The 22,554-nt window shown below is 43.6% G+C and overlaps 1 protein-coding gene across 3 annotated transcripts; it reads right to left on the bottom strand.

The window, feature by feature from the left end:
- Positions 1 to 342: 342 nt before the first annotated feature.
- LOC124305126 (insulin gene enhancer protein ISL-1) lies at positions 343 to 17,868 on the bottom strand. Of its 3 annotated transcripts, none has more exons than XM_046764198.1 (6): positions 16,875 to 17,868; positions 9,257 to 9,443; positions 7,244 to 7,548; positions 4,434 to 4,738; positions 3,274 to 3,495; positions 343 to 2,481 (listed from the first exon to the last, which is right to left on the bottom strand). In XM_046764198.1, the coding sequence occupies exons 1-6, from the start codon at positions 16,990 to 16,992 to the stop codon at positions 2,248 to 2,250; spliced, it is 1,371 nt and encodes a 456-aa protein (XP_046620154.1). In that variant the 5' UTR covers positions 16,993 to 17,868; the 3' UTR covers positions 343 to 2,247. The 3 variants fall into 3 exon arrangements, with proteins under 3 accessions (XP_046620154.1, XP_046620155.1, XP_046620156.1); XM_046764199.1 differs by having other exon boundaries at positions 3,274 to 3,480; positions 16,875 to 17,867; XM_046764200.1 differs by lacking the exon at positions 343 to 2,481 and adding an exon at positions 2,596 to 2,680.
- Between the last annotated feature and the right edge of the window lie 4,686 nt (positions 17,869 to 22,554).

The raw sequence follows: 22,554 nt of genomic DNA, 5'->3' as shown, positions 1-22,554 counted from the left end.
ATGACTTACACTTGTTCACTACCTGTCACGTTAAGAATATTGCACAGCTGGTTAATTATTTATCTCTATTACATCTAAATACTTTATACTGTTTTTAAATTTCATAATGTACATAAACGCCAGCGTTTAATATTTTATCTTATTGTTTAAACTACTATGGAAGATTAAATTTTTTAAAAACTTGTATAAATCGACATTCTTTAACGCTTGCGATGTTAATCGCATTGTGTTCGAGAAGGAAGTGAATACCAACATAACTATACCACCAACCGAACTGTTCTCACGATGGTCAATTTTAACAACAATATTTGTAAGTCAAGTACCTGGTTACGTATTTGTTTGTGTACTGGCGTAATTGCTTACATAAAATTCTATGCCAATTTCTATTGACAATTTAGAGGACGTCCGAATAGAGGTGACTCAGGTATTGTATGGCAGTTCTTCTGTTGACTGTATTGTTTCTAGATATGTGTATCATTTCGTTGATAAGCGTTCTATGTCAGTTGGTTTGTTTGTCAACTATTTTTTCATTTTTAAAGTCGAAATCATGCCCTTCAACCAATGAATGCTGAGCCAGAGCAGATCTATCAGGATCACGCGTTTTTAAATCATACTTATGATTTGCTATTCGTTTTTTTGAGGTGATGTGGCGATTGGCCTATATAACACTTGTCACAGCCTTACATTCAATTTTATATACAATGTTGGTGTGTTCTAGTATAGCAGTTTCGACTGGCACAAAAGGCTTATCAAGGAAATGTTACACATATCGAAAAACAGTAGAGTCAACAAAAGAACTGACATACAAAACCTGAGTGACCTCTATTCGGACATCATCTAAATTGTCAATAGAAATTGGCATAGAATTTTATTTAAGCAATTACGCCAGTACACAAACAAATACGTAACCAGGTACTTGACTTACAAATATTGTTGTTAAAATTGACCATCGTGAGAACAGTTCGGTTGGTGGTATAGTTATGTTGGTATTCACTTCCTTCTCGAACACCATGCGATTAACATCGCAAGCGTTAAAGAATGTCGATTTATACAAGTGTTTAAAAAATTTAATCTTCCATAGTAGTTTAAACAATAAGATAAAATATTAAACGTTGGCGTTTATGTACATTATGAAATTTAAAAACAGTATAAAGTATTTAGATGTAATAGAGATAAATAATTAACCAGCTGTGCAATATTCTTAACGTGACAGGTAGTGAACAAGTGTAAGTCATATAAAAATGTGTTATTGTTTATATTAAAGAAACCTGACGATGGTAGGCGGGGCCTGCCGAAACGTCGTACAGAAAATAAAATTGATTGCTTAATGTGCATCGTTCCAACCCTGACCGTCATTTAACGAAATGAAATATTCATTAGTTATACACGCGATATCTGTCACCCACGGTTACCTGTTTGAAAATATTTTTATTTTAGCAATTGTGGGATGGAAGAACTCTTAAATATTGTCTGACGATCGATTGACGTTGCACGATTGAATCTTCCCGGAGCAATTGTCCAAGAATGAAACTTCGCAAAATTAATTAATATTATTCATGCCTTGAAAATTAAAATTTCATATTTTGAACGATGAAAGTTCATACAGATCCTGATTCATTAAAGTCCGAATCACCGATCCTTAGTTTTTCGATTAATTTCGCAGAGAAAAACCAATAAGATAATTACAATTACATCTTGCACTACAAGGTTATACGCAAATCTGTCAAACTCCCACGCCCTTATAAAAAATTGAAACAACAGAGTATCAATTCAAATGTTAAAAGAAAGGTAAAAAAATAACAACAATCAACGAGACTTTCTCGGCGTTGCATACTTATCGCTTTACAACTTTTCGATCAGATTGATTATTTCCTGCAGTTTTCGCTGTCGTACGCTAAAACGTAACAGATGCAACATTAATAGAAAATAATTATAATAATGAGAACAACGAGCCCGCACTTGATTCGCACAATATTCCGTTCCGCACTAAAGATGGTAACAATTTTAAACAGCAGTAGCGCACAAACACGCACGCACGCACACATGCAAACACACACACACACACGCACACACACACCTACCTCTATTTCTTCACTATTTACCGACTATAACAGTTTTGGAACGCTTTTTAAACGTTCTTGGCTAGGGCACGCTGTAGGTGATGCACGGTACTATTTCGGACGAGGCTGCAGGTGCGACGACGGCAGAGGATTGGTGGTAGGTGCAACACAAGTTGAGCGGATGGCACTATGGACTTCCTGTGTCGTGGTGAAGGGAGTCGCTGTCGCTTTCGAGATACGTCACGTAGCTATCCGTGCTGTCCGGGTGTTGGCCCATGTCCGGACCACCTCCGCCAGGGTGGTGACCACCCGGGGGTGGCAAAGGGCCTCCACCGCCGCCTCCGTCGCTCATCGGACCGCCAAGCATACCTGGAGGAGGCAGAGGGGGTGGGGGTCCTCCGTGAAGGTCGTAGCCATGCATCTGCGGAAGGAGAAAACGGGGAGATAGTTCAGCTCTAAAGGATTTTATACAGTCGGTTTTTACCGATCAAGTCAAACTTTGCTTATCTTTACTGTCATCTGCGGAGCAGCCTACGCGGTGTATTACTGATGTGAAAACTTGGAACGGTGAACAAAATTCGCGTGCAAAACCTTTCTCCTTCCATTCGTTGAATGTATTACTGCAATTAGCGGTAATTCAATTACAGGAATACATTTTCTAGCTTTATACTGGGTAAAAGAGTTCCCTTTTTTTTTTTGAGGTTATTCGTGTCTCGCATTGAACACAGAATAACGTCAGCTAACTGAAACTTTTCAAGATAAATAATGGATAGATCGCGATAATAGCCGAAATAAATGATATCGAGTGCAGTTAGTTAAGACTGACTATGGCTGGAACGAGAAAAGAAAAAAAGTAGAAGGACAACGGTATTGAGAGATTCAATATGGCGTCCAAAGGGTTGTCAGCTGATCGGGTAAGGTGAATTGCACGAATACACCAAGGCATGAAAAACTTCTTGTAAGTTTTCGACTTTTTATTTCGTTGCATTAAATTAATGCATCGTCAAGGTCTATGCGATGAGAAACTACGTTTGTTATTAAATACGACTGCGGTGCAATGGACCGCATGTAAATGTATTTTCTACCACACGGTGGTGTCTTCCGATATGTTGGCGTTCGCAATTAATACGAATATTCTAGTACTTAGGCAGTAGTATAGTTTTTAATTACACCTGTTTTTATCCAATTCTTATAAAATTGCCCCGCGACTCACCTGCGAGACCAGGTGATGAAACGGCGGGGCGTTTGGATCGAGCCGATCGAGATCCGTGTGGAGGGCGAAGTCTGAAAGAGCCTTCCAGGGCGGTTGATACGCTTGGACCTCGAGGGGCGTCATTCCGATTGGACTTTCGTGGCGTACCGGACTGCTGGCTACCATTGGGATCCCGTGCATCCCGCCGAAGCCCAATTTTCGCCCGTCCTGCAACGGGAAATACTTCGAGCCATTAGCTTATTAAGAAAAAAAAAAAATATATAAAAATAAAAAATCCGATTATTGATAAAAACTTCCGAACTTTTTTAGGGTTCGACATGGTGGATTTGAAGGAGGTTTGTTATAGCGCAACTGCTTTGTGCTGTAGCGAGTTTTATAAATCTTTGACAAAAGTATGAATGTTTGCAAACGTTCAAAAGAACCGCACAAGGAACAAATTATATTGATCTGAAGATTAGAGAATATGGATGGGGGTCAAAACTTGGAAAGATCAATGTGCGAAAATAAAATAACGAAGGATGAATTGTTTGAAATTGTTCGAACTCCAACCGAAAATATGATCAAGTATTCGGAAAAGCTGGGTGAAAATTTTTCAAGCACAACAATTTGGCGGATATTGAAAGATGACCATGCCTGTTGAGGATCAAGTATGTACACGGCATATTGGTATACACATATGACACATAACTTAAACTTCATTTTAACAGATAAAATTATGGTGTTTGACAAGCTCGGGCAGCGGCTCAGAAATGTTCTTGAAGCTCTGAATGCCTGGCGTGAAATAGCGTAGGTATAACATACATATATCAGCTACAAACTTCTACACTGGGATCTCGGAAATATTGTTTAAAAATTTTTGACAAGCTTAGCTGTCAACGCTGACACTAAGTCAACATAACCGGCGTGATTTCGCGCTTGTGATTCCATTTCTGTTATACACGTGATCGTTTCTAACGCTGATCAGATGCCGAGCATCTTTAAACGTCCAGCAAAATGCGGTCGTGAATAGTTTAGTTATAATTTCACTCGCCGTAGACGAAAGTCCGAAAACTCGGCATTCGGCTCTGGAAATTCACAATTCTTCGTCGCTAGGGTTTATTCTCAAAGATTATACTCGTTTCGGATCCCGTCGCAGAATTGCGTGAAAAAAAGTTTATTACCTTTTCTTGCTGCATCTGTTGCTTCATGGCGATGGTTTTCTTCTTGTCCTTGCACCGTTTGTTCTGAAACCAGACCCTGATGACCCTGGGACTGAGTCCGGTCATCTCGACGAGTTGTTCCTTCATCAGAGCGTCCGGTCTCGGATTCGCCGCGTAGCAGGTCCTCAAGGTGTGTAGCTGTTTTTCGTTAAGCACCGTCCGCACCCTGGTCGGTTTCCCGTCGGATCCACCGCCACCTTTGTGACCTCCAGATCCTCGAGGTCCACCGGTTCCAGCCTTGTGAGACCCGCTTTCTGACCCGGAGTCTGTAAACGAGCGGTAAACGAAACCCCGAAAATTATTTTCAGCCAGAAGTTATAAGTCAAGAGCAGCTGGCCATTCAGGCTACATCGAGAAGGTAAGCCGCGCGGCGTTTTTGTTTAGTCTCTTTCCAGTCTCTTACACACACTATTTTTCCTCTTTTACCATTTCTTTGGTCTACTCTGATTTGAGGCGAGCCGAGGCTGCGGCGGAGAGATGTTAGTAGAGTAAGAGGAGAAGGCAGGAAAATCCCACCGGTAAATTGTCAATGTCCTAAGCAAACTGGATGGACGAGGAACGAAGAGCCCTAAAGCGTAGAGAGGCTCTTCACCTCTTTCGACGTGAAGCTGCAGCAGTGAACAGTGGTCCTGTTGCAGGGGGCGATCCGGATGTCGCGCAACTGACTCTGGATGCAGAGAAGAGCGGCGAGCACTGTCGACCACAAAGCTTTGAGATTGTCCCGCTCTGTGTGTCCAGTTCAAACACACGCTATCGTGACAACAACTGGTACAGCTCCGAGAACCGTGTTTCTGATATAATGTGTATCGCAATCGACATCGATGACTCCTTTACATTTCACGAGTACAAATTCAACCTCATATACCCAACGATAAGTCAGCAGTATCGATTTATACCATCTCGTGCACGTATGGGGCACAGTTTACTTCGTCTTGTTATACCAGTACAAGATCCGTGTAAATGGGCATTGTGTCACACGCTAAAGTCCAACATACCGGGCTGATAAACGCGTGAAAATCTGATAAACTATTAACGTTATAACATGCGCCAATTTTTTCCCCTCTTTATATCATCGCTACATTAACGACTCGTACGAGTCGTATATATATAAGGCGACGGAGCATGCAGCCGCTTTATGGTTTTGAATCTCGTCTCTGCAGGACCGAAACTTTGAGATTAACAATGGCACGTACACCAGTGATGCCGGACCTGCTTCTCAAGCTTCTGCTACTGCTGCTGCTGCTGCTGCTGCTGCTGCTGCTACTCGCTGTGAATCTACAAATAAACGTGAAAGTCGTGCGTCGATGTGTGCCCCGGTAGTTGGCAGGGTGGTGCTACATTTGACACCTCTCTCCCATGCTCAGCGTTCCTATATACGCGACTCCGTATCGCATTAATCGTTCGGTCCAGTCGAAATCCACATCCTGGGCTCATCTCGGTGGCATGTCAATCCGGTATGAGAAGGACGTTCGGGCAACGGGATCAGCCACTCGTCGAGCAAAACGAATTCAACGATTCCAAAGATATCACACGGCTTCTCGGTCACGTAGCAATCGCGCACCTGAAGTCGGTCATTCGTTTTGATCTTCCTCGCGTTCCATACGGGAGGACGATTTGAGTTCAAACGGAAATCATTGGCACCAGACGCTTCTCAAACAATGCAAAGTTAGGTGGGTAGGTAATGATCGGCTTTCGAAACTGGAAACCCGTGAACCTGAGAATTCTGTATGCACCTTACACACTGTTTTCCCCCGTAAAGTACCATAACGAGGTAGGTACATTCTGCCTGGTTGATCCAGACAATGTTTATCTCCGAACACTATGTGCACACATTTGTAGGGTGTATATTTATGCGTACAGATTATAGGTACACAAATTAAGGGTACCTGCACACATACGCGGCTGGAGGGACGCGTGGGTGCAGAAGAAGCTGCTACGCGCCTGGGCCTAAGGTTTATAAGCTCTTTCGAGCATCCAGCATCATCCCGATTAATCCCTACTTAATCCCTTGAGCCGTGGAAGGTCCGGTGGTCAAGCCTTTACGCCCGGAGTAACTCCAATTATCAACACCTAATTATTCCTCCTGATCCTATCGCTATGGCCACGGCACGAGCTCCGCACTTCGATCGCCGATGTGCAGGGCCACCCTGATGGTGCGAGAACGTGATCCTGCATTAGCCGAGGTGTCGGCTCCCTCGTTTGATCATAACCCGTACCAATTACTACATGCCAATTTCGCGCCTCAGTCAGCTGCGCGATTCGTAAGTGGAATAAATTTTATATGACGCGAGCATGTTTCACGCCTTTTTCCATGCGTGTTTTTCATACGCAAAGTACCCGTTTCTATGTAGACGTTCGAGTTAGTCTGCGTATACGCATGCGCGGAGTACAGAAAAGATCACTTTTCAGTTCTAGGAGTTAATGCGCATGCGCTGTCACGAAATAATCTGATATTAAGCGACCCTGACATCAATTTCGTGCTTCGTGAAAAAACAGGTAACGTATTCTCGTTATATAAAGAATCATGTGCAAGAAGAAGGCAATACGATCTTTTCGCCTTGCGTATTTGCAATATTAGGCTTCGACTTCACCTACGACTCATGTTAGAAACTTACGCTCGGCCCGAAAAGACCGAGTTTGCCTTCTTGTTACACAATATACTGCATCGTGCGTGAATGTATGACAGCGCTTGTTTTAATTCATCTCTTCAATTCAATGTCCGTTACAATTTTACATTTAATATATAATTGTTTATCTTCTTTTTTACTTACCAGACATCGAACCGTCGTTCGGATGGAGGTGGTGGTTGTTGTTCGTTAGGGAGGCGTTGTTGTTGTTTTCGCTACCGGGGACTCCTCCGGGGCCAGAACAGAGCTTGCCACCTTCGAGAACATCGTGGTCGTGGCGACAAAAGAGCCCGTCGTGTCTCAGGGCGAATTCGTCGCCGGGTACCAACTGCCGCATGCAGGCTGAGCACCGAAAACACTCGATATGGTAGATCTTGCTCTTCGCCCGCATCACGAAATCGTTTTTACTAAAGGACTGGCTGCACTTGTCGCATTTCGTACCGAACAACCTGGCGGAAAACAGGTCATTAAATATCATTCATGATCGTGTGTGATGGAACATAAATACGCGAGATCATTATAACTCCGAAGAGGATTCTCTCAGGCAAAGAATAAGCGCATTGCGTACACAAATTGCACTAAATTCAAAGCTTTGTCACTAGAATCTCATTACAGAATTTAATAAAAAGCTGTACTCTTATTGTACCCAGATCTTCTTATTCCTTTGCCAATAACATAAGATTATTTACCATGCCTTTGTCGAACTTATTCACCGATCGTCGGTGTTAGCTTTGGCTTGGGTTAGCAAAAGTTAAATGTACTTATGAATTGAGCGTGCACGGTTTCTCAAAACACGTCTATCGAATAATTTGGATTTAAAGTCACATGTGAGAAGCATACGTCTTTTATACGTTCCTTCTATTATAAACACCCACAATTCAACGTCTGATAAAAATATCTCAAGACGATCGATTTGCACTATGTACATTTGTAAGTATCTCAAAAACCGTCCACGTCACATAGAAAAGAGAAACTCAACTGACGTTTGATTTGGATTTTGGCTTCATCGGACGTATTATATTAAGCATTCTGAGAATTCTTTCGCGTTGTTATAAATCTGAATTTTTGCAGTGCTACGCTGACTTCAATCCGACGGACAAAAAATCTATTTCGGGAAAGAACGATACCTTCTCATGTAGGATAATAATCCATTAAACGCGAGGTTAAAACTTTGGTTGTTAAACAATTTCCGAAAATAGTATACTTTTCTCTGCCGGATATGTCGAAACTGCGAATGATATAAAACGTTTAGCTGTCTAAAGTGGTGGTATACATCGTCCATATCTCTGTGCATTATATTACTTCTCTTATAGCACGTGTACACGGTTTATTTTTACTCGATCGCATATAGATATTGAGAGAAAACAAGAGTCGTACAGGCAGGCATAAATACGGCGGGGGTGGTTCGGGGAGTTTTTTAACCGATCGTCGCCTATACGCATTATACGCATAACACCGATAGGAAAAGAGACATTTTGTTTATTTGAATACGTCGTCGGAAGGTCGGACGCATATCCGACAGCCTAAATCACCACGAGGTCCGCTGCCACGAAACCGGGTAACGGACACGCGTTTGTTGTTCCTGTCCTCCTGTCTCTCTGACTCGAAACTTCGGCACGGCGTGGGTGTTCCTTCTTCCTCGGCCACCCGCGCTATACATATATCGCCTTATCTCCTATTACACCCTCCCTTCTACTCGCCTGAATCTCTCTTTCTTTATTTCTCGCTTATTCCCACTCAACTATAGCGTGCTCGGTTTTTCCAATCCACGTCCCGATCTCCGAATCTGAATTAGCGAATTATAGGTATTTGCCCATTAATCACTGTCGTCATGAGTACTCCATAAACAGTCAAGTACATTATACTACGTCACTGCATCCATATACTATAGTGTGACAATTTCTATCGTATAATCAAATAAGATTGAGGCACTGCGCCTGAAATCGTTTGGAAGAAAATAATGGATCAATGAAGAATAAAATTTAACCACTGATACTCTAAATCGCAGAAGCTTCACAATTGTATGATCGTTTATGTACTTATAATCGCGTATATTTCGGGACAGAGAGAAGAAGGCATCTAGGAGTAGGTGCAGGAATAACTTTGACTGAATATAAACGCAGAGTATGCTACGGATCGTATGATTATAGTACGTACTTGACATAGTCTCGTTTGCAGTAGGTTTTCCCATCGCGTACGAAGCAGGTACAAGTTTCGTCTAAGAATTGCTGGCATTCGGCGCATCGCAGACACGCCGCGTGCCATTCGAGGTCAGGTGCAACCCGGAGTATCCATTGGTCGTGTATCCGTCCACCGCATCCGACGCAGTGGGAAGTCCTGCTTGCTGAAATGTAGAATATTCGAATAATTACGGATAAATTTATACAAGTGGTAGAAATTTCACTGGGCACACCTACGTGTCTGATTATGAGTCTGCAGCTAGCATAATGTGGCAAAGGAGAACCTATCAGGCTAATCACCGTCATCAATATCGTCGTCGTGGTCGTCGTGATGAGATGCAGGATAAACAAGTCACCTTGAATCATCGACGTTACGTTACAGAATCGCGTGTGCATGACACCTATGTGAGACCGATCACAGGATCTGCGCAGTCTGCTGCCGATGGTAGGAGAGAAGGAGCCGAGTGAAGAGAGTGAAATCTACGTCTGGACACGTTAAACGGATTGAAATCGGACATCGCGCCTAACATATATCGCGGTGGTTTCACTACTCGAGTGAGACTAGACCCCTATGTGCATGCGAAAATGAAAAAGGTAAACGTCAACGTGAAGGAAAACCTGCTCGATGGGCGGAGTGCGTGAGGAGCGGAGAGTTCCTAAAGTGGTTATGGGCGGAGTTATGTGTCCAGTTCCCCGTGCCGCTACACCGCTCATGGGCCTCAAACTCCACCCTCCAGAGGCTCTTCGGCAGAAAATCTGCGCCAGCGTAGAACGAGCCTGTGCTCACAGTCTGCGTGCTAGTGTGAGTCTATGCGTGAATGCCATCAGATTCGAAAGCCGCGCGGCGCGTGCGCGCACACATGCGCCCTTCGTCTTCTCAACGCTGCGCTGTAAGATGTGGATTGCGAAAATGCAAGCCTGCGAAGAGCCGCACACCGGACTACTAGCTCTATATCCGTACTTGATCACTACTGGCGTTAGAACAGTTTTAAAGGTCGCTTTGATTTCAGGGTGAAACAATATGCCTAGATAAATAGTGCGGACGAAATCTATAATGGAAATTATAAATCGAAAGTCTTCAATAGGGCTTCCTAGAGATAGTTTAAACCATAAAAGTATAACAAAGGCACTTTTGAAAATATCGTTAAATCATTTCTACGAAAACATATCCCAGTACATACGTATATATGCATGTATATATGTAAGGCTCAACATTGATCATTATTCCATTTGCCGGACTATGAAAGGGGACACTTTGAGAGGGGGGACCGGTGTTTCCGTAGAGAGATTTTTTGTTTCGGGGCACGGTTTACTTAGGGTTTTCAAGTATTATCAGGTGAGAGTCAGGATTTGTGAGACGCCGGCTCTCATAGCTTCGGGCAGTTAAAGTAAAAGCGATTGTTGTCAGGTACAAACTCCGTAGTTCGAGGAAGAACTTTGAAATTTGTTAGGAGACATTCTGTAACCGATCACTCACTAACAGATTGGCCAACGATGTACATTTACAATTTGTTCCCGAATTTTGTAATTATAGAGTCGCTGTGTCAAATTGCCAATGCTTTTGACGAACGATCAGATCTGTGCTTAAACGTTTTCTGCCAGGTTTTACTTTGACTGTGCATGTGTACCGATATACGAGAGAAAAACGTCTTCAGGATCGATCTCATAACACTTTAAAAATTGAGTACAACGATTTAATTGTACCTATACCAGCACGTTCCAGAAATTTACTATCAAATTCACGCAGTATTTGCTTTATACTAATCCACGCATTTTCGGTCAGAAAAAATTTGCAAGTAGTGCTGAAATGGATCGAACAATATCAGTGCACAAGTATAATTTATGAATGGTATTTCGCTTGGTTAGAAATTTGATGTGATATAAAACAAAAATCAAATCAAAACAATAAATGAATGTATGATATGAACGGGCGTTAAAAACAATTACAACTATACATAAATATCGCCTCAAGTGATTATTACATATAATAAAAAATAAGCGCGCGTGAATTTCAGTCAGAAGAATTGCTCTACATTTGTTTGAAATTTAGCTCTCAGGCATTTTTGATTCTCGAGAATATATGTGTAGTAATCGAGATGACAGTCGAAAAAAGCTTCAAGAATCGCTTTCACAGTAAATCACTGATAAATCCTTTGAAAAATCCATCTATCTTGACACGTAAAAGTACAGAAACAGAGTGAAGTAATAATCAAGATGAATCGAATATTTGTTGAACGCTTTGGTGTAAAAGGATTCCCGAGGTTCAAATATTTGTTATAAAATACCGCAGATCAGTTTCAAACTTACACATTTGTAGTGATGAAAAAATTTCAAAACTGTTTAACAAATATTCGTAAAGTGAATTCTAATGCTGGCACAAGATACTTGTGATTAAATTTGTAACAGAAAATTTTCGATGAAATTTACAAGCTTGTAACTCACATACAGGAGGCTTAGAATTTATTAACGATACTCTGTAGTTTTCCTAAAATATCATTGAGTATAATATAAAAGTAATAATCGAGCTGCTCTCTGAAATATAATGGCAGTTGTGAATCTTGCATAGTAAATAATAATGTAACTTCCAACTCTCGAACATTAGTATAATGCATAAAAGATATCATTATCCAGACGTAGAATAAAATATCTATTCAAATACAAACCTATGATAAAATTTACTTGCGCGAGAAGAATTGATGTGTCGGGTTTAAATAAATTATGGTTGAATCAAATAAAAATTTTTATCTTCCAAATAAATCGAATAAGATTTTTTTGCGAGTTCATCGTAACTGCACTGTTAACTATTACGTAAGTACGTCACCCTCAGTTTTTTGAAAAAAGATAGATCTGCCGAAAAAATTCTGTTTTTAAATTTACTTTAGCAACTTCACGCCTGCAAATATGTTCCATAAATATTGAAGCATATTAAAAAAAAAAAAAAACGAAATAAGAATTAAAACATCAACTGCAGAGTTTACTCAGGATATACCATCGCTAAAAATGCGGCATCGTATGAAAACATCTGTTCATCGCCTGACAGCGACTATAATATCAATCTCAAAAAGATACCAAAGAGTTTTGAATCGATACGTGAAAATGGTATTCATTGAATTGTAGTAGCAATATCGTTAAAAAGAAGTGAGACCGAGTCTCTCGCTGGTCACACGCAAAGCTGTGTACCTACTTATCTCCAAGTTGAAAGTGCATATTACACTGCCATGCAGAGAAACTAGAAAATTGAGAACACGGATAAATGAGAACAGTCACCCGAAAGTAAATTATATTTTTTGACAACAACGTTAAGGATATCACTGAGAGAAGAAAACCAGCAGATTTTACTCAAAACTATACGAAAAAAGGTACGCATTAATGTTCTTGGTCAAAAATACCCGTGTCAAGAGCTTTTCTTTTTTTTACAATAAATAGAGTAGATTTTCCAGCGCAAATTCTGCATTTTACGAGGTATATTTTACCGATAAACGTGATGTCACCCACATATACTGCAGTTTTTGAGTAAAATCTACACTTTTATTTCCTCCGTGATTAGACGAACAAAGATCATTCAAATTTTTTTTTTTAAAGCATAAACTTCGTTGAAAGAAATGCTATCCTCTGAAATGCGCGGTGACTTACGTCGAAACGATCATGAACAGCGGTTAATAGGGGATGTAATAACCTCGGATACAAGGCGATTGAAGATTAAGATAAATTGTCGTTGTTGTATAGCGACGTTGTGTTGCGTTCGAATGGTTGGAAGGGAACGGGGAGAGGGGCAATCGAAATGATCGTGCAGTGTAATATGAAGATGGCAAAAGGAAAGGATAATAATTAGCGGAGGTGTTAATGAAATACCGAGCGAACGCGGTCGGCGTCGGACACCCAAGTCGGCGTCTGTGAACTGCTAACCAGACATTCCTGACACGCGGCTCGGCGCCGATCCGGTCACCCGGCTGTCCCCGGCCCTCCCTCACGATCTATATCCCAAAAATCTTCGGCCCTTAGCCCCGGTGGTGCCGGGGTGAAGATAGACAGAGAGAGAAGAGAGAAAAAAAAAATATGAAAAATTTTATACAGACCCTGCAAGTTCGTGAAACTGCTGAGAATCACAGACGTTTTAATCCGAAAATTTGAATACCAGCAGATTCGACTTATAAACAATGTCGCCTATTGTACATCATACTTGTACATGTACCTATGTTACGTACCAATAAGGGTTGGTATAACGAGGAAAAAAACAAACAAAAAAAAAAAAAAAATTAGAAACAAAAACAAAAACGTGAGCGCGGTTGAAGGGTAGAAGATATACTCTGTTGGGTACTAAATTTAGGATGTACGCTTAAATGAACCAAAGGTTGTCTTTAGATATCCCCGTTAAATTTATGTAGGTGTTGGTCGAGGCTTTATCAGTGGCCAGCATTCCTACGCGTCCTGGCGGCGTCCTGCCGGCGCCCCAGCGTCGCCGAAGAGCAGGTTCTAATTCCTTTGACTCAGTTCTGCTTTAATCTTTTATACTTGTATAATGTCGGGCGCGAGTCCGAGCTGCCGGGTCACCGGCCATTCGGTGTGTTGGTGACGCTGCTGCACCGGGAGACGCCGAAAGATATATACACGGTTCGATCGAAAACCGCTGCTGCACCTGATCAACCGCCGCAGGACTCTTCTCCGATCCCCGAAAATCGGTAAGTTTAGTAGAAACTCCGGAGACCCTCGAAATCGGACCCTGATCCTCCGGATTCGCCGCGCCAATTAGCGCCTGTATCCGTTATCTCAACTTAGATCCGACGATTCGATCTACGATTTTTTTACCCTAACCCTAAAAAGAAACAAGAAAAAAAAAAAAAAAAAGAATAAACAACTACAGTACGTGCGGTAATTTTCGCGACGACTTTGGTAGGCAACGATTAGACCTGAACCGTCAGCCCGTCTTACAATACAATAGCAGGTATAATTATTCGTTTTTTCTCTTCGCAGCAACTCTTTGAGACCTTGTAAATACCGCGATAATTGAAGGCCGGAGGTTCATTTTTTTCTTGTCAAAAAAACCCCGATAGGATCGCGTAAATGCTCTCGGATCAGATAAAAGTCGAAGAAGAGTAAGCGAAGGCGCTTTGCAAAGCCGTAAGAGCCCGCGTAGTCCGGAAGTAGTTCGAGCCTCGTTACCGTGCACCGGATTAAAGCCCGCAATTAGCGCGGGGATTCCCTGGGTTGACAGTTACGGTTTAAGTGCAGGGCGATTCCTCTCGCATTATATATGGAACGTGCCCGCGTTCGCATAACTATATAATTCCAGCGATCTCTAAATTACCGTTGTCATTTATGTCTAAAATCGAAAATGACACAATATTATACTCTGAAGGCGATTCGGGTGTTTTGGAAAGTGTCGACAGTGACAGAAAGCAGGCGGCTCAATCCGACCGAGTGTCCAATGAATGTCCTCGGACATCCGGGTCCCCGGTTTAAGGTTTGAGGTTTAAGGTTACTGGCGCTTGACCTGCGTCGAAAACGGACACGAGTCCTTTTTTCCGGTAAAAATTTCGAGGCCAAAGTTTCTACGACACCCTCGAAACGGCGCTTACCCTTCTTAGTCTTCAGGCTATACCTGGCGTGCAGTCAGCGTTGAAAAATCCGTGTATACTTTTACGGTGGCGCCTATAAGACCGGCTGATTGCATCGAAACACGGAGCGTCGCTATTTCGCCTTCCGTCCGTGAGACATTATAGCCTGAAATTCTCCATTGTTTAAGGGAAAATTTTCGAATTTCGATGAGGATGAAATTACGCGGTGCTTTACGCCAAGGCAAAAGAATTTATTTATTTTTTTTCCTCTCTCTTCTTTTTTTTTTTTCTTCATACGCATAGAATAACAATCTATCTGGGCTTCGTACCGATATACATCGAGAGAGTGTTCAGGTATTTATAGAAATGATGGAGCGAAGATATTCGGCTTAGGCGAGGTGGAGTGAGACAAAGAAAAGTCTGGTACAGAGATATAAGATGTTCGGGTGTACGGGGGCTAAAAAACCAAAAGGAAAAACGGAGCGAGAGAGAGAGAGAGAGAAAGAGAAAGAGAGAGGGAGAGAGGCTGCGGGCTTCCTTCAGCCGGATAGCAATATAGGCCTAATTCAATTGCAGGCCGCCGCTCCGCAAACACTCATGATAATTCAATCAGGCTCACCCTGTCCCCCGCCTTATACCCTGCAGGGCGACCCTGGTCCCCGGCGGAACTTGCGTTCCCCTCGGCTAGCCGGCTCGGTAAAAGTCCCGTGGCCGTTGCTGCAAGCTTCGAACATCGCCAAGTTTGTCCCTCCCCCCCCCCCCCCCCCCCCCCATTCGCAGGCGCACGACTCGCGAACCCTGCTTAGAAGTGTGAGGACATGCACATCGGGCATATCCGCATGCTACGTAGTGCAGTTCGAGTATCGGTACAGTATCGGTGCCCCTTAGGTGTAGGTAGAGGAGGGTGAAACGAAACGGTTCCGACGATAATCTTCGGATGAGAACATCTGCACTCTAATCGGCTGATCATACTCTAGTTGTTTCGTTGCATCTCGGTCACCCCTGCAGGACGCCGTGTGCGTACCGTGAACCGAAAAGTAAATCACCCACCCCGGACTATTCGCGGAGCAACCCTCGACGCGTAAGTATAGGTATACATGTGGCGTGTATGTGTGTGTGTGTGTGTGTGTGTGTGTGTGTGTGTGTGTGTGAGGTACAGGGTACCTTATACCGAGTCAGAACTGTGAGTCTACTGCTCAGTAGCACTTTGCCTGATTAAATCGGTTCGCATTTCTAGGAGGCATGGGCACCCACGCCTGAACTATGTGCTTGGATATCATCCCGAGGATCCGCCGCTCTATAATTGTGAACTACTATATAAGCCTCGTCGTTAATAATCGCTCGGGGACAACCGGCTTACGCAACTGTATCGGGGATAATAAGGTGGTAAACTGATCGCTTGGGTACTGTAGTTGTAATATGCCACGCGGTGAGTGGTGCCAGCCCTTTGTATTACGTTCCGAATTTTAGTTGAACTTTGTCGAGAATTCTGCTATTCACTAGGCGGGCAGTTTTGCCTACGATACTCTGATCGTATCCGACTGCATACGTTGAAAACGATGACAACAAGACTGATGATTATTTTATTTTCGAACCGATGAATTGTTGCTGAGAACGATTCAGCTTCCCCTTTTACGTTGATCGGTATTATCGTATCGTTGGTATAGAATATCGCTGACGTAACGCTGTAATGAATATTCTGATGTGAATTTCGTATAATGGAATGGAGCTTTTCCTCTACGCAGGCAGACGGTTTACCTGGTCCACCTTGTGCCAATGGAGAGTCGTGGATGTTGAACCGACTACCAGCGTGAGATCGTTACAGTACAAGGTCGTGAATTAAACGACCGCCGATCAGGTTTGCAAAACCGATCAGAACCCGATTGATATACGCTACTCTATAATGACTTCGAGGTATGCATGGTGTGGAGTTGTCTAGCTGCTTGTAAGCCAAACGGAGAGCATACGACGGGCGTAATGTTTTTTAAATATATATATATATACAGTGTTGCATGCGGATAAGGCAAAGGGTATACGTACTTTGGGACAAAGGGTCTCCGGACTCATCTTGAATTTTGACAGGCGATATTTTTAGGGACCGTGGGGGCCCCTGCAGGCCCAGAGGCCCGGGACCTCCGCCAATGCTGGCCCTCTGCATAGCGCTGGGACCCCCTATTTCTGCGCTTCTCACTGAGCACTTCACCCGATGATTAAATCGTTGATTTGTAATTAACGGTGTTCGACGGTACTTGGTCACTGTTAAAACACCACTACTCCGATAATCCAGATCTGCAGCTTTGTCTGATCTGCACTTGTAATTCACGATGGGCGCAATAATGCCGACGATGTTGATAACAAAGTGTTTAAATTTCGATTTCCAAACAACTGATCACCGGTAATCGGTGAGTCGTGTGAAGATAATCTATATGATCAATTGTATCTTGTACCGAGCATCTGCTGTCTTATTACGTCGATAATATTCGAACTCTTCAGTCGTATATGATAAAAAGTTGTAAACAAAAATCTCCGCACTGAGTAACAAATTGTTGTGATAAAATTATACGTTAAAAATTTCACTCTTCACCATCAGAACTCAGCAGTAATTAAAACATTCCTACATGTGTCCTTATAAAATTGAACAATTACAAAGTGAACATGAGGAATTACAGCACTGCAGGGTTTTGGTAGTTGAAGGAAATCTTGAAACATCTCGTGCACGTTTTTTCTTCTTCTCATTATTTCGCTTCCGTCGTTGCAGTTAAATTGCACCCCGTTACTGAACAATGTATCAATACCAGGTACTGCACCGCCGAGGGAATGATCGGATCTAGGTTCACGTTCACGCGTTTTAACTTATAAACTGGCGTCAGCTGGGGCAAGGAAAGGTGGTGGTGGTGGCGGTGGTGGTGAACTTTTTTCGCGTTGCACCTTGGATTTCGGTTTATCGTTAGTTGCTGACTACGTCTCTCCGCCGGCGTAACTCGACGCACGTCAGCCCCGACAAAGTTGACAGCGCGGGGCCCAGCGAGGCACTGAAACCGTTTGGCGCCTACCCGCCCACGACCTGGGTTTCCCCCACGAGAAGCCTTGGCTCCGGGTCGGTGAGCAGCTCGATTTCAGGCGCGTTCAGCAACTAGCCGCACACAGCGCGGGTGGCTGTTTCCACGCCTCCTCGGATTCCCATTGGATAAGCTCTCCGATCCAGCAACAAAATGGCCGACTCCCTAATCGATTACGTATTCCGGCCGGGCTCCCCGCGCCCCTCGACTCCCTGGGGAACGGGGAGCACCGCGCCCACGGGGACGACACGGGGTTGGGCTGGGTCGAGGTTTGGGCTGGGCTCCAGGCTCAGCCTCGGCTTTCCTGGGACTCTTGACGCACCTGAACACCGAATCACGATTCTCCGACTTACGCCTTCCAGGATGAAAAAACGGGAGCTGGAGAACCGGGACTTCGTACAGTGGAAAAACCCTGCACGCTTGGGCTTCTCCTGCATCAGTCAATGCCGTTTTTTCTATGCTCCGAGTATCGCAAAGTAGTAGCGATTAACTGACGTATCGAAACACGGAACGCTGCTTCCGGTTCGAATGATAAATAAATTTCATATTTTCACAACCCTGTAACGTACATCCACAGCACTACGCTGTGAGTATGCAGCTACACGTTGTACTAGGTAATCAGTACTTCGCGATAGTGTTGATTCTCTTCTATTATACCCAATCGAAGTCAAACTTATAGGTCTCTTCGGAGCTTCTAAATTATGCGGTGCAGGTACATGCCCATCGGCAACGAGGATGATGACGATTATACTATGTACACGAGTGTTTACCGTATTCACATACGCGGGCAGAGTCCAGTTAGATCAATCGACTGCCTATAAGACCATCGGGAAGATATTTTGCTCTGACGTTATAGAAATATGTAAATATATAACGAATTTTCGCCTATCTATGATGACTATATGACTTTCGTGTACAAGAGCAATTAGAATTTGAGAGGAGACGCGTAATTAACATTCAATGCATGCACGTACCTTGGTCTCCATAACATGGTTCTCTCTCTCTCTCTCTGCATGAGTCGTAGTCGATGGAATGGTGTGGTTACCGTTATCAGCTTCGACTTTTTTGCGGAATACAGGTAGCCATATTATAGCTTCGCGCGAGTTAAGGAACATTAAATTCTCTGTGGCCATGTCTGAGCCAGCAATGTAAACGATTGAATGATGGAAGCTGATAATTATTGGAACGTGTTATTCAACTCAATGTCAATAAGATCTCGTTTAAAATGTCACGCTACGATCATCGTTATATTGATTATTCAGCCCGTACTAAACGCGTCGGATTTATTGATACTGGTTTTCGATGGAACGCAAAAAACTCGTAAATTTTTTTCATTCCCCAAATCTACGTCCAGACGGTGTCAAGTGTCTGCAAAATAAAAAAAAGGAGAAGAAACGGTAAGCACGGTAGCGCATACAGAAATAACAAGTGTCAGGATCGTGTCGGTTCTAGAATCGGATTAAACGAACTAGGCATATACTGGATTAGAGAAGAAATAGGATAAAAAGAATTTGAAATAAACTCAGAGGAAGAGGGAGTCACGTACTCGGGCTTAACTCAACACCGAAGACAATCTACAACATTAGTAACGAACGTCACATAAACTTTCCGGTCCTAGGGAAGAGTCAGCATCCGAAATCTTTGTTCATCAAAGTCTCAATCACTCAAGTTTACTTGAGTTTACTTAAGAATGTGAAGTAGAAAATGTGGAGGGAAAGAATTTTGCTTCGAAATCTGGGATTGATTGATGATTTCGCAATTTAAATTGATCAGAATGAGCTTCTGGCCTCACCTGATCGTTTTTGATTAGTTCGAAAACTGATTTTAACGAAGATCATTCAACCTTCAGCCCAGTCGATATTTTAGAATCGTCCCTGAGTCAGCCATCTTTCTATAGTCGTTGAAACAAAGAACGCATTAAGAGATCAAGGTACGCTTTATTTCTTCTCATAACGTCACGTCCACGTCCAGGCGATTCTCCCGCAGTTGGAATATCCTTACGTTAACCTCACGGCGAATGTTTTTGATATCGCGTATCGACGAATCGCGAACAGATCGAGCTCCGTGCCCTGAGGAATCGTTTGAAAGTTTGAAACAAAAAGGTAGGTAGCGTCACTTCTTCCTCGGGCATACCGAAGTAGCTGGATTATAGATTCGCTGAATGTATTCAGGGTAGTACCTACATGATTTTTTGTCTCCAGAATCGCGAGCAGGTTCCCCGAGGGGTTGTGGGGGTTCGAGGGGGGTCTCACATGGCGAGGCACTCGAGGCAGCATCTGCCCGGCTGCCCGATGATAGCTTTGTCGGCTTTCCGCTCCTATATACTCGCTGAGCAGCTTAAGAGGCCCTCTTCTCCGCTGGCTCCTCCGGCTCCTCGCTGCAGAGCCTGCTGCAGCCTCTTAGACTAGGCTTAAAAAAGAACGTGAAAAAAGCTTGAAAAAAAAAGAATGAAAATAAAAACGAGTCAGGGGTGAAGAGATCAGAGGGAGGAGAGGAAAAGAAACGGCTTTAAAAGGAGCAGTCCGAGACTCGCTTGCGGTGTCCTCGATGTGAAAAGTAGCGCCGAAGACGTGCAATCACACTAATCCCAAAACTTTGCACGGATACTTGCTCCGCCTGGCCATGAACCATGCATCGGTTAACATGGCTCTTGGCTGCTGTGAATCCGGCCAAGTTTTTGGCGCTTTTCATCCTGTTCATTCTCTCCTTGAGGTGATCATCGGGGCATGATGCAAGTGGCAATTTTATCCCTGCCAACACTAGCTGAAGTGGTTGTTCAACGGTCATTTGTTTACCGCGGTCGACTTCCGTCTCGCCGAGCAGAAGACCCTTACCGCTGGGATTTCCTTAGTATGTCGTCCAGGAAAGCGGCTTACGCTAGTATAATGTGCGAGTGCGTATCCTGTCGGTGTACAGGCAGAATATCAGGTAGGCATGGACCCTGTTCCTTGTACTGTAACAATGTCGCTAAATGCGCAACCGTTAAGTGACTATGCAGGTAAATACTGAATACACTGATTTTGAAACTTCCCGCTCGAGTGCGTAAGTGCGTAGCTGCGGATGCACGCGTGTAATACATATATCTATGAGTAACTATACCTACCGACCATCATGCATACGATGAGTCCACGTGAAAGCGCAAATCGGTGGACTGACACGCGTCGATACAATAGAATGCATCACAAAGGACTCGAAAGGCGACACAAGAAACCCTGTGCTTCTTATCCTTCTTGGGAAGGAAGCATCGTTGCATGAAGGATTAATGAAACTGCTTTGTCGTTTACTGGATAAGAAATTTCGGTCCGTGATATCATTTTCAACCGTTTGGTTACACAGGTAGCTTGTATACCTACTATACTTCGACTTCATCCACTGTGTACACTTCTAACAAAGACTGTAGTAGTAGTAGTAGTAACAATAACAATAACTCCGTAGTAAACGGCAGGTATTCTGGAAAAAATAGGCATGCGATAAGCCAGCGCTAATGAGGGTTTCAGTATTACCTGTACATCCTGTCCCCTGGAGTGGAGGTTGTAAATTCCTGTATCATACACTGGCCAATGGCCCGGAAGCAGAAATTAGCACTAAGCCTGCAATGTTTTGATTGGAAGATTTCCGCGTTGCGCAATCATCGACGTCAATTAATGACGACACGACGATTCTCGCAGGTAGGCATAAGGTACCAGAAGACATTAGCGGACTAGTTCCCTCAAAGCCCGAAGGACTTCGCACAGTGGACTAGCCGTAAAACTTTGCACGGAGTGCTGCTGGCCTCCGAAGGTGACCCCGAAGTTCACGGTTTCGGTCTCTCATTGATATTCAAGAATTGGAACACCTTAGGCTCCCGTATTTCTATACGCATGCATACGTGACGAAGATGCCGCTGCGTTCAGCATCGTTATGGAATCCCGCTGCATGGTTGCATTCGATATCGTTTCAAGTGTCTCGGTGTAAGGGGGGTGTGGGTGTGCGTCTGTGTTCACACTGTATACAGATTTCTTGAGTTGTGCGTGGCGCCAGGCTTTACGACTCTCGACGCCCGCCCGCGCGCATCGCCACTATATGTATAGGGGATATACCTCCTCAGATGGTTGTGGTTCGTAAAATCGGGCTGCAGTCAGGTAGCTGCTGACGGAAGTTTTACGGCTATAATCCCTAATACGGTATACCGATGACTATTAACGCGATGGCGGATGTACGTACCACGGTAAACAAGGCCGATTGTCGAATGGGCGTGTGAGCCCAAACGGCCTACGCAGGATGGAAAAATTTCATCTGATTTCGTCAGCCGATAATTCAGTTCCGGGTAAATAGACAACCGCGATGACAACGAAATGACGAACCAGGAAAGAACGCGGGGACGAGAACACAGCGCACGTTGCTTATATACGACAATCTTGACAAATTTGCATTGCACTTTACAGCGGTGACCATATTTTATATATATTTGCTCGGGTTCCTCAGCGCGACGACGACGACGACTTTTGTCCTCGTAGCTGGTCAGTGTCCACGTATTATTGTCTCAGGGAGCCAATGTTAGTTGTTATTCTTTTTTCGGTTCCTTGTCCAACATCTTCTCGCTACTCCTCAGCTGCAGGTTAGTTCTTTCCAAGTTCCCATCAGCGGGATGTGAAGGAAATGTCTGACTCTTTCGATTATAC

This window comes from Neodiprion virginianus, chromosome 5 (assembly GCF_021901495.1).
Source record: "Neodiprion virginianus isolate iyNeoVirg1 chromosome 5, iyNeoVirg1.1, whole genome shotgun sequence".
Taxonomy (NCBI): domain Eukaryota; kingdom Metazoa; phylum Arthropoda; class Insecta; order Hymenoptera; family Diprionidae; genus Neodiprion; species Neodiprion virginianus.
Note: the sequence above shows the minus strand (reverse complement) of the source record. Positions and strands in the feature narration are given on the sequence as shown.